Source organism: Rhinichthys klamathensis, unplaced genomic scaffold (genome assembly GCF_029890125.1).
Source record: "Rhinichthys klamathensis goyatoka isolate OS25496 unplaced genomic scaffold, OSU_Roscu_1.1 h1tg000011l_1, whole genome shotgun sequence".
Classification (NCBI taxonomy): Eukaryota; Metazoa; Chordata; class Actinopteri; order Cypriniformes; family Leuciscidae; genus Rhinichthys; species Rhinichthys klamathensis.
The window spans coordinates 4196793-4210123 of record NW_026606564.1 but is presented as its reverse complement, the minus strand read 5'-3'; the positions used below and the strand labels follow the sequence as shown (position 1 = coordinate 4210123).

The 13331-nt window shown below is 37.8% G+C and overlaps 1 protein-coding gene across 1 annotated transcript in view; it reads left to right on the top strand.

Annotated features, from left to right (window-relative positions):
* LOC130097444 (epidermal growth factor receptor-like) overlaps nt 1-10552 on the top strand; it is a 29610-nt gene extending 19058 nt beyond the window's left edge. Inside the window, exons 7-15 of the mRNA XM_056264293.1 lie at nt 1117-1258; nt 1605-1718; nt 2608-2734; nt 3163-3236; nt 3341-3431; nt 6083-6282; nt 7255-7387; nt 10066-10156; nt 10378-10552. Coding sequence (XP_056120268.1) covers nt 1117-1258; nt 1605-1718; nt 2608-2734; nt 3163-3236; nt 3341-3431; nt 6083-6282; nt 7255-7387; nt 10066-10156; nt 10378-10539 — 1134 coding nt within the window. The 3' untranslated portion in view covers nt 10540-10552. The remainder of the gene's footprint in view (nt 1-1116; nt 1259-1604; nt 1719-2607; nt 2735-3162; nt 3237-3340; nt 3432-6082; nt 6283-7254; nt 7388-10065; nt 10157-10377) is intronic.
* Nucleotides 10553-13331: the final 2779 nt, after the last annotated feature.

Here is a 13331-nt window from a genome sequence, read left to right as displayed (position 1 = left end):
TTAGTACGTACTGTATGCTATATTTAGCGTAAATATAGTTAGTGAATTAGGTGTAGACATAATGTTTAGATAATTATGAACTGAACTAGTGTGAATAATGATAGCAGTATGACTCAAGATTTGAGAAATTCACATCCGCTTGAATGTGTTAATAAAAACTAAAATAACAGTTTTTTATTTGAATATATATTCAAATGGGATCAAAGCTGAATTTTCAGCATCATTACTCCAGTCTTCAGTGTCACATGATCCTTCAGAAATCATTATAATATGCTGTTTTGCTGTTCAAGAAACATTTCTTGTTATTATCAATGTTGAAAACAGTTGTGCTGATTAATATTTTTGTAGAAACCACTTGATGAATAGAAATTTTAAAGTAACAGCATTTTTTTTAAATAGACATATTTGGTATACAGTCCCTTTTCTCATGTACATACTTATTATAGCAATTACTATAACTAGGTCATAACAAGGTACTAACCCTGAACCTACCCCTAAACCTAACCTTAACCCATGTAGTTACCTTATATTACCAGTACTTTCTTGAGCAATTACACTGCAAGTACACTAGGGCTGTGATGATATGCGATATGAAACCGAAATTGCGACACTCAGATCCACGAACCTGTCGCGCTGTGAGAAGGCAGAAATTACTATTAGTATTATTTGAAGTTAACATTATAAAATACATAGACCTACACCACAAAACTAGTTGAGGATAAATTCTTTAATTTGACCTGTAACCGCCGTTTCACACGGCAAGCGTCAGCGGTATCGTTAACACCCCTAATGTACACACGCACTGTGAAATAAAGTGTAACCAAATATTTTGTAACATTATTATAAATCTTGTTACTGTCACTTTGGATATATTTTAAGCATCCTTGCTGAATAAAAGTATTAATTTATTTTGTTAAAAACTTTGAACTATAGTGTACTACTATATATAAGCCTTTGAAAAAATACAAGAAACAAGTTATTTAGCGGCTGGAAACATTTGTTAGAGTGAAACATTCATTACCAATGAAGTGCACAGCTGCAGTAAATGTAACCCCAGGGCAATAAAGATGATTTGGGACTAGTGCGCTCATGGGAAATGCTGTTTGTGTTCTGCAGGCCTGTAAGGACATCCAGGATGAAGGGACATGTAAGGACGCATGTCCACGGCTCATGCTCTACGACCCCAGCACCCACCAGCTCGCTCCCAACCCCGACGGGAAGTACAGCTTTGGGGCAACGTGTATCAAGACATGTCCACGTAAGGCCAGGCTAAAGTCAGAATGAGACACGAATCTTACACTCTGTTTTTTTTATTTTTCCTTGAACACACGGCCAGATTCTAATTATATCTTTCATGCGAATTCAAAGCTGTTAGGTCTGCATTCTGGAGATTAATGTTTTAGGTGTTCAGGGTTAAAATATAAACAACACAATCCAGGTAAAGAGAATCACTCTGGTGTGGATCGTGAGCCTGCAACTCAAAGTCTGGTTTCTGAATAACATCTCAGAAAGCAGGATAACCATGACAGAATGATTTGACGCATTAGGATTGTGTTGCTGGTTGGTTGTGGTTAATGACTCTGATGGTTTGATGTTTTTCTCAGATAACTATGTCGTGACAGATGGGGCATGTGTGAGAACATGCAGCCCTGGCACCTATGAGGTGGATGAGGGTGGAGTTCGGAAATGTAAGAAGTGTGATGGCCTGTGTCCAAAAGGTACGGCTGAGACTGCTGGTCAGGATCTGTAACAAGATGTTGTCTTTAAGAGGAAAGATCGTTTGTCTGTTTTTTTTCCTCTTTTTTTCTACTTTGACAAACACATTAGTCTGTATTTTAATCTCATTTAAAAATATGTAATTAAAACTAAATAAAAGACATAAAAACGATAAACTATTGCAGTGTCTGTGTGTTTACACTATCGTTCAAAGATTTGGGCTTGATAAAAAATAATTTATGAAAGAAGTCTCTTATGCTCAGCAAGGCTGTATTTATTTGATCAAAAATATTATTACAAGGTAAAACTTATTTAACCTGTAAATTATTTATTGCAATGATGTCAAAGCTGAATTTTCAGCATCATTTCTCCAGTCTTCAGTATCACAGGATCCTTCAGAAATCCTTCTGATATGATGATTTGATGCTCACGAGTCACGAAACATTTATTATCATTATCATTTTTGAATACAGTTGCACTGCTTAATGTTTTTTTTTGTGGAAACTGTGCATTTTGTTCAGGATTCTTTGATGAATAGAAAGTTCATGAAAGTTTATGAGAACTGCATTTATTTAAAATAGAAATATTTTGTTGCTGAATAAAAGTTTCATACTGGCTCAACATATTTAATTATTTAATTCCTTAAAATAAAATTTTGCAGATCCCAAACACTTAAAACTTTTGATAATTACATTTTTTGTTTTGTAAAGACATTCATACATACAGTAAGCATAATTGAAGTCCTTCTGATTCAAAGATTTTTAAGATAATTCAAAGCGTATATTCAGTCAAGTTTTTACTGGTAGCATAAGTACTGAAATCAGGGCTAGCTCTTCACCTAAGAAAGGAGTTGCAGTTAATTTTCTAATGTGTGTGCTAACAACCCCTTAGTTTGCAATGGGCTTGGAATGGGGCCTTTGACCGATGTCCTGTCAATCAATGCCAGCAACATCGACTCCTTTGAGAACTGCACAAAAATCAACGGAGGTGTTTCAATCCTCACCACAACATTCAAGGGGTGAGAATGATATTTTACACTCTCTGATAGCAAAGAATGGACTGCACAATGCTAAGTGCCATTCTATGTTGTTTAAAGACAATTATCCTTCAAATATTTTTCAAATATTCCCGGTTCTTGGAAACTTGGTACCGGTTCTCGATACCCAACACTACTTATACTCTGAGGACCATCAGACAGTCTACTAATATTCTAATGAGATTTAGTTGACATGTAGTTGCAACGTTTTATTAAGTAGAATGTCTAAAGTGGAAATTGAAATATTGTGACCATATTTTTTTTGCAATTTGATTAGATTGTGTGATTGAGGCAAATTTTCCACAAACTCTTTGATATCAATCTTCCTATGGTGCCGTTAGGATTTGACAATCATCTTGTTTTTGATTACCAGAAAGAAAATCATTTTATGAATTTTTTTTTTATTGCAGTGACCTGCATACTAAAACTCCAGAACTGGACCCAGTCAAGCTCAACGTGTTCAGAACTGTAAAAGAAATCACTGGTAAGAATGCAGTGGTTTAATACTGGACATTTATGATGGTTAAAATGGTGTATCATGAAGGGGACATTTAGTGTTCATAAACTTCCTCTTCTCCCAACTCAAAGGCTTCCTGATAATTAAGCAGTGGCCGACAAACATGTTATCCCTCAGCGCCTTTGAAAACCTTGAGGTCATCCTTGGACGGACAAAAAAGCAGTAAGTCAATAAAAAATACAGTAGTTTCAAAAGGGGCTTTCGCACTGGGTAGTTCTAGAAAGTTAGTTGTTGGAACTAGCCACCAGGGTGGTTCCCCGAGAAGTAAAAGTTTCTACTAGGGCCATTTTCCAGTTTGCATACGCACCGCCAGTAGGAACTCTGAAGTGAAGTAATCCGCACTTGTTGTTGTGACTTTTATTTTGACCACGCTGAGAACGCCAGCCTGAGCACACAGCGCTCCCATTCCCCATGTTCATTAGTTTACTATCTGTTTAACCCTCTGGGGACCAAGGTGTTTTTGGGGTCCTTGAGATGTTCTGACATGCCCTGACATTTGTGCTTTTTTCAGTTGCTTATAAACATATTAATGGCACAGGTGAAATTACACTCTATTTAGCACAAACAGGGCTACCATAATATGTGAGCAACATGTATGTACATGTTTGTATTTTTGAGAGAATATTGTTTATGAATGTTTATTGATAAAACTAAAAATTAAAGTTTCTGAAATAAGGCCACAAAACACATACTAAATATGTGTCCACAAGACTTTTAACTAATGGATGTTGTGGCCTAGAGTATTTGCTTCAAAATGATCTGAAAATCATCCTTCCTAACCATTCACATAAAACCATAGATTGCTTTAAATTGTGAAAAACATTTTTTTGTTTGAAAGGCAATATGCGAATGGGCGTGAACGGCCCAACCCCCTCATGTATAATTAGGTGATTCTCACCTGAGAAGACAAAGATGCATTCATTTCATTCAGGTGTGTCACAAGAAAGAATGCAAGGAAAATATATATACATATATACACACACACAGACATATATATATATATATATATATATATCAAAATATCAAAATATCAAAATAATCAAAATATAAATGAAAGTCAAAAGCACATTTTTAGTCATACCTGGAAACAAATCCTGTTCAAATAGGTTATATGGGCCATTCAATAGAATTGGTCCAAAGTTAGAGTTGGAAACATCTTGAAAAGAAAATAGTCTTTTTCCATAAATCTCTTATAAAGTATTATTTTTTAAAGTATGCAAATACATTTTAGTATACATATTTCAAAGTTAAGGATTCATTATTTTGATATAGCCTAGCTGGAACAAACACTATAACAGTTGATAAGTTTATTTTTGACAAAACATACTATATATTTAACATATGAGCAGAAACTTCTAACAAAAGCTTATTTGATGTCTATTTTAGAGTTAAAACTTTATAATCTATCCTAAACTAGTCACACACACACACACACACACACACACACACACAGAAACATGATTCAAATTTAAACAGTAGGCTATTTTTGCGTTTACAGACATTAAACGTTATTATATATCGCGATTAGAACAAACCACAAGAATAAAACACTTACAGTTCAGCTCGCTCCTCGAAGTGAAAATAAACCAGCACTTGTTCTGAGGTAGGTAAATGTCCCAGGATTATTCCTCACAGCCGCGCAAGACGACAGTACACTAATCTGACTAAATATAGTGTGTTTACAGAGTTTATATGGCGTTTACACGTCTCAATGTGTTGCTTCAGATCGTTTGAATAGCGCGCGCTCTCCATGGGCGTGTTAATGAGAATAATGAGATGCGAGAACGATAATGAGAACGGCTGACACATCTCTCTTTTTATATAGATTACATAAACAGGGAATATTTATTTTAGTTTTAAATTAGATAATTTAAAAGTACAAACTTAAATGATCATAAACATATATTTCTTATGTCTGGGTGAATAGTATTCGCTGAGTTTTGTTTAAGTTTAGAGACGTGCTCCAGAAAAAAAGTTCACGGACACGGAGAGGCAGAACACACACCCTGTTTATTTTCTTTATTTTACAAAAGCACAATATTTTATTTCGATTGTAGGTGGGCACATAAAAAAGTAGACATTTAACAGTTTTTTTTTTATATGTTTCATAACTCTGTATGACCAGAAATGATGGAGTAGTTTAAGTCTATTTTTCTGCTATGTGAAAAAAATCTGCCAAAACGCACTGGTGCGTTCTTGGTCCCCAGAGGGTTAACAGTCATGTCTAATACGTCATTAGATGGAACTGAAACAAGTAGACCGTATATGAAAACGTATTATAGCGTTTGCCGTGTGGTTGATGTCGCTAGCTGAGTAAAAATACATAATCATGTTTCACTTGGTCCTCTCAAAGTTGCGTTGGATTTTCTCCTTAGGGTAAAGGTTGAGAGGTCCATATCTCACTGTTTTCCATGTTCGTAAAGTTAGTTTCTGGAGTAAATATGTAGGCTATAAACTGTGTGTGTACATTGCTTTCTTTTTTTTTTTTATGGCGGGTGCTGTTGTTTCGCATGCGTTCAGCCAATCAGCGTAAACTTACGTCACTGGTAGTTCCTTTAGTGCTGGTTTAGACCCTACTCCTAGAACTAAAATCGTTCCCAGTTCCTGCGGTGCGAACACGGGTACTTCCGCCATAGTTTTAGGAACTATTAAAAGGTTCCTCCGGTGCGAAAGCCCTTAAATATGTTGGCATTCTCAGAGAATGTTGACGGATTGCGACAAATTCCAAATTAGCCAGCTGCCCCTAAATGAATCACTTTGTTGAGTCTGTTTTGCATATACAGAACATCCATCTTTCTCTCCTGCTCCCACAGAGGTACATACAGCTTTGCTGTCACCAAAACTGAAATCACACATTTCGGCCTGCGGTCCCTGAGGGAGATCAGTGATGGTGACGTGAGCATCCATACGAACAAGAATCTCTGCTACACCAGCCCTGAACACTGGAAACGCCTCTTCAAATCTAAAGATCAGATTGTCAAAATGTCAGCAAATGCTGATGCTGCCACCTGTGGTAAATTAATTATCACAATAACACTTGTCAAAGAATTTCAGTTTAGTTCAACCAAAAAAATGCGATTCTGTTGAACGTTTGCTCACCCTTGTGTCACTCCATGCTCCATGAAGCACAAAAAGAGAATTTTTAAAGAATCTTCACACAGTCCTTTTCCAAATGCTGTTCATACTGATCAGTCAAGCTTTGTACAGAAGGAACAAAAATGTGCTTAAAATCATTAATTATGCTATTGATTAATATTGCCATGAATTTCAAAGACCCAACAATAAATAAATGACATGGAAATAGCTGAATAGAAAATGTTGCATTCATATTAACCAAACCCTTGTGAAAAAGAAGTGTGCTTAATTCTATTAAATGTGCACTTGTAGTGTACTTCAAATATATATATATATATATATATATATATATAAATATTAAAAAGTACTTGCAAATTGAGTACACTTTCATTACTGGTTCTTCACACTTAAGGACAATTTTAAAACGTGCACTTTGTAATAATGTCAAATTAAGGTACATTTTATATCATTGCACAAACATTAACATTCAATAAAAAAACTAAGAATTGTTCATTTTAATAACTTGACATCTAATATGCCCACAGATTAGACATCTGTGATATCAAAGTTATTTGGTTCTTGCATCTCCTGAATAAAGCATTTGAAATAAAGGAATGAAGTTGTTTGGACTACTTTTACGGTGATTGTTTGCATGGAAAATAGCTGTGTGAAGATTCTTCAAAATGTCTCCTACATTCAGCAGAAAAAAATAAGAAAACATATGGGTTAGCAAAGAGTAAATAATACCAGAATTCTCTCTTTTGGGTGAGCTATTCCTTCAAATTCAAGCATCCATTTTTAATGGAAAGTTTATTTTTATTTTATTTTTTACAGACCTTTAAGGTTGATTTAAAAAAATGTGCTCGGTATATCTTTGGGTTGATATCTTATCTGAATGTGTGTGTTACAGCGAATCAGAGCAGCACGTGTGATGAGATGTGCACGACTGATGGCTGCTGGGGTCCTGGTCCCACTATGTGCTTCATCTGTAAGCATTACAGCCGTAGAAAACACTGTGTGGCTTCCTGTAACCTACTGGCTGGGTGAGTGAGACTCTTATGCCTTCTCAGTTGATCCATGTTCAAACTTGAAATAACAACTCTACAAGTGGCCAAGTCTCTTAAAGTCCTCCTGTAGTCAATAATTGAATCCCTTCAAACTCATCTTTGATCACCAAAATTAATATTAAAAAAAAATATCTTCATGCCTTAAAATAACTTGAAAGTAACTCTACACCCTTGCCTCATTTAGTATACGCGGTTCTATGAATATGAAAATTAACCCCGCCTCCACTCACTCACACCAGGGCTGCGTTCAGCCCCGACAAAACGTTGCACAACGTTTTTTAAACAGAAATGGTGATGCGTTGAACACACTGTTCTGATGACGCAAGAGTTGATTTATGGATTTAAGAGTTGAACAATGGCAGCTGAGAAGGCCATTCTTTGTGAATAATTTTCGGAGCCTGATGAAGTCGGTATAAATATGTGTTTAATACTACAAAATATGCCCGATGTTACAGTTACTGCACTTGCCGCCCAGAACACAAGAGAGCATCCCAGTCGAGTGAAGGGATTTGTGGAAACTGAAATGGAATCACATCTTACCTAATTCAGACTAAAACACATCTATTCAGCCTCACATACTGACTTTATTTGTAGTTCATACTGTTTTAATACCCTGTATTTTCTTTCTCATTTTTAGGAAAAGCACTTAATTACCATTGTTTATTTCCATACCAAATTTGCAATTGCAATGAAGCTAAAAATATAAACAACTACATCATTATGTTGTTGATATCCTATATTTTTACTAGGGCTGTCAAATGATTAATCGTGATTAATCACATCCAAAATAAAAGTTTTTTTTACATAATATATGTGGGTGCAATTAATTATTTTGTATATATATAAATACACACACATGCATGTATATTTAAGAAAAAAATATTATTTATATATAAAATATTTATATTTATATATAATATAAATTATATAAATTATATATAAATCTATATACAGTATATACATGAAAATATTTCTTAAATATATACAAACGTGTGTGTATTTATATATATATATAAAATAATTATACACCGTGCACCCACATATATTATGTAAAAAAAACTTTTATTTTGGATGTGATTAATCACGATTAATCATTTGACAGCCCTAATTTTTACAATAAAACTTACGACAAACATGTCTTCTAATATCCTCAGTTGTTGCGTATACCGAGCTGCATCGAACACATTTGTAAATTACTTTCCTTGAACCCATTGTGCGAGTTCACTTTAATACAGTGTGCTTTATATACATGTTGCTGCTGATTGGACTGCAGTTCTGACACACCCACTAAACAAGAGAAAACGCATCTCAAACCCCGTTGCACACCGGTGCAAGCCGTTTCCAGGAAACATGACGTTCAACCCGGAAACCGTAGCAAAACGTTGCGCACCGTTTTGAACTTGAACGTGCCCCAGCTCAGAGATCCACTCGTTGATGATCACACGTTGACCTGATTGGTTACAAGCTAGTTTGTGACGTCAGAAAAAAACAGCGATTTCAAACCGCGATTTCCAAAACGTCTTTTTTTTTCACTGCAGTTTTAAGGAGAAAATAAGAAAATTGATTGATTGATTGATTGATGGATGGATGGACTGACGTATTGATGGAGTGATTGATTGATGGATGGATGGAGTGATTGATGGATGGATGGATGGATATATGGATTGATGTAGGGAGTGATTGATTGATTGGAGGAAGTGATTGATTGATGGATAGATGGATGGATGGATGGATGGATGGATGGATGGATGGATGGATGGATGGATGGATGGATGGATGGATGGATGGATGGATGGATGGATGGATTGATGGAGGGAGGGATTGATTGATTGATGGAGGGAGTGATTGATTGATGGATGGGTGGATGGATGGATTGATGGAGGGAGTGATTGATGGATGGATGGATGGACTGATGTATTGATGGAGTGATTGATTGATGGATGGATGGATGGATGGATTGATGGCGTGATTGATTGATGGATGGATGGCTGGAGTGATTGATTGATTGGATGGATGGATGGATGGATTGATGGCGTGATTGATTGATGGATGGATGGATTAATGGAGTGATTGATTGATGGATGGATGGATGGATGGATGGAGTGATTGATGGAGTGATTGATGGATGGATGGATGGATTGATTGATGGATTGATGTAGGGAGTGATTGATTGATGTAGGGAGTGATTGATTGATTGATGGAGGGAGTGATTGATTGATGGATAGATGGATGGATGGATGGATGGATGGATGGATTGATGGAGGGAGTGATTGATTGATTGATGGAGGGAGTGATTGATGGATGAGTGGATGGATGGATTGATGGAGTGATTGATGGATGGATGGATGGATGGATGGATGGACTGATGTATTGGAGTGATTGATTGATGGATGGATGGCTGGAGTGATTGATTGATTGATTGGATGGATGGATGGATGGATTGATGGAGTGATTGATTGATGGATGGATGGATGGATGGATGGATGGATTAGCTTTCTTTTTTTGGTCTATTATTGAGATAAATAGGACAGGAAATGTTGGGAGAGTAAGAGGGGGAATATCTGAAAAACTATTTAGTGTATTTTAACTTTTGGTGTTAAGTGATTTGGTTATTTCAATGATGATTTAAACTGAACACATTTTTGTCTATATAGTGAGCCACGTGAATATGAGGTCAACAAAACATGTGTGGATTGTGACCCTGAATGTCTGCTCATGAGTGCAACTCTGACCTGCACCGGCCCTGTAAGTATCAAACCAAACCTACAGCACCGCATGTTCTGCTACAGTAGATGCCAGTAAACAGTGTTTATTCTTATATTTGAAATAGCTGATGGCAGCACACCAGTCTCTCAAACCAATGTTTTCTGGCCCAGTAGTGTCATTGAGACACATCATTAAATCCACATCACTAGAAGACTGTGGAAAAGTTGCTTGTTGCCATCTAATTTCCAACTTTTGTCCAGGGACCCGACAAATGTACAGTCTGTGCTAACTACAAAGATGGGCCGCACTGTGTGCCACGCTGCCCGCAAGGCGTACCGGGAGAGAAAGACATACTCATTTGGAAATATGCTGACGAGATGCGCGTGTGCCAGTCCTGTCATGAGAACTGCACCCAGGGGTGAGAGAGGCTTCATATACAATGCTTCCATTTGAATGTAATGACATGAAACGATCATTTGTGTAATTCAGCCAGGTTCATTAGGGACCGCAACATGTACTAGTTGTGATTTGTTGGATTTTATGTTTTGCATTGCAGATGTACTGGGCCTGATCTTAAAGACTGCAAATATTTCAAAAGGTGAGATGTAAATCCGTCCTATAATGCTTTGTGATTCTTGGGATATTCCAGAAATGTAATGTATACAACAGCGTTAATCCGGTAACACATTATTTCAATGGTCCACTTTAGACATTCTACTAACTATAAGTAACTTTGCAACTAAATGTCAACTAACTTAAGACTGGCCCACACTAAAAGATTTTTTAAATCTTACCAGATTTTCAAAATGTGAGAGACAACAAAAAAATCCTAGATTTAACAGCTTTGTTCCTCTAGGACCCTATCATACACCCGTCGCAATGCAGCGGCAGGAGCGACGCAAGTGTTTTTGGCTAGTTTCAGCCCGACGCAGTTATCATTTTCACATCCTGCGACACGTTGTTTAAATAGCAAATCCATTTGTGCCCATGGTCCGCTGGTCTGAAAACGAGGTGTGTTCAGGCGAGTTGCTATTTTGAGGCAACTGCAATATTTTTTTGGTTATTTAAAGAGCGCGTTAGTAATGTGCGCCTATACTGTAGGCGGGTGCACAACGCGCGTACACATTGTCCCGTATATATGGTCTGCTCTTTAACCTCACGCACGAGCTGATCCGTTTCCTCCCTGGAGAAGCGTTCAGTTTTTTTGCTTGCAAATTCCGCCATGTAAATAGCAAATCCGCCATGGCTCGAGCGCAACTGGCTTTTAAAGGGAATGGGAGATGAGACTCTGATTGGTTTATTGCACGTTACGCCCAAAACACACCCATTACTCATTAAGAGAATAGGGACAACCTTTTTAGACCATGCGCCGGGTCGATAAACTATCAAAAGTGGATTCGGACACAACCTAAGTGCACTTGCGCCCTGCGCTTTAGACCATGTGCTTAGATCGTTAAAATAGTGCCCCTTGTGTGTGGAGTGCCACGATGTGACTAAGACATCATATCACACCCTAACAGATTCCATTCACAAACAACCAGAGTCCCGACTGTGAACACAGGAAATCTGGCAAAAATTCTCGTGACCAAACTTGACTTTAGAGGAAGCAAACATGGCAGATGATGGGCAAGAAGAAATGGCGATAATAGTGTCTGGACTGTTTTTTATAGAAAATTTGCGGAAAAAAAGAAAAAGGTTTGGATGAAGTCATGGAGATGGCGTTAACATGGACTTTATATGTTACAGCGCGAGCTGGAGGTGAGATCGCTTTCTGATTGGGTATCGGTTTGTTTCACGTGACAATTCGCCTTATTCACCTGGCGGCCATTTTGAAAACGCGAACGCCGTTGAGGGGTACACAAACCCGGAAGTTTGACTCTGACGCAGCAGCGCCAGCAATGGAAACTCCAGTGTGGACCACCAATCTTTCCTGTCTGCCCAAATTAACGATGCAAAATGTGAAGCAGTGAGCCAGTACTGATTGCAACATCCTGGCTGTGTTAATTAAGGGATACAGTAACTGGATCGAAGGTTTTATCCACGACATTGAAGGTATGAATGGACGCCGATTTACCTCAGTTTCTGCTAGCTTGTAGCAGCTAGGGGTAGTAAGCTGTGATATGGAGTTGTTGACTGTGTACTATGTTAGATTTTATTTAACACTTCACATGTCTTTAATCGACAGTTAATAGGAGCCCATCACACATATTTGTGAGGGCTAGGTCTTGATTGGTGGTCCACACTGGAGTTTTGTTTTCAAAATGGCCGCCAGGTGAATAAGGCGAATCTACCGAGTGCGTGCGCGTTTGTTTGTTTCTGATCGTTAATGTTCAACACGTTTACGATTTGAGATTGGTGTAGCTCCGGCGTTCTTCAGAGGAGATTCAGTCACCCTTAACACATCTCACACCACAGGAAAATCTGATAAGATAATCTGTATCACCGTCAAGATTATCGGGACTTTACCTAGGATTGTCGGAAAGGGAGAATTGGGCCCAAAATCACTCCAAATATCTTGCTGTGTGTAGCCAGCTTTAGTTGACATGTATAGTTGCAAAGTTACTTAAAGTTTGTAGAGTAGACTGCTTTATATCTGCCCCAACAGACATTCAACTTACTATAAGTAACTTTGCAACTACTTATCAACTAAAGCCTGGTTCACACGGGACGATTTTAAAATTGTCGGATGATTTTCCAAACCTGAGAGACCCCACACACGGCGATTAAAAAATCACGGGTCTAACAGTTTTGGTCGTACAGTGTGTGGTGCGCTGCCACACGGCAAAATCAACACATCACACACGAACCGATTTGACTCCTGAGCATTCCCAGGTCAGACTAGCCTGGGAAAACCCAGACAACTTCCGACAAATTTAGATTTGCTCTGAAAGTTAGTCTGGCAAAGACCTCATTCAAGCCCATTTCCAATTGGTCGAAATCGAGGCACCAATTAGAAACGTTGGGGCGGGCTTTACACGATGCCGACAGCGCTGGGATTTTGAAGCTGATTTTGTAGCCTACATTACAAAGATGGATGCCGCCGTCGAACATCACTCGTTCGAATCAGCTATCGCGTCTGTTTTAAGCGATTAGAACGTTTCCTTTTTGTTAAAAACCGAGCAAAGAACAACACTCGGAGATGTTTCTCTGCCGCTCTGCATACGTCATCTCCTTCATCGCTCTGATTGGTTTTAGGTCTATCCGCGACGTCCGT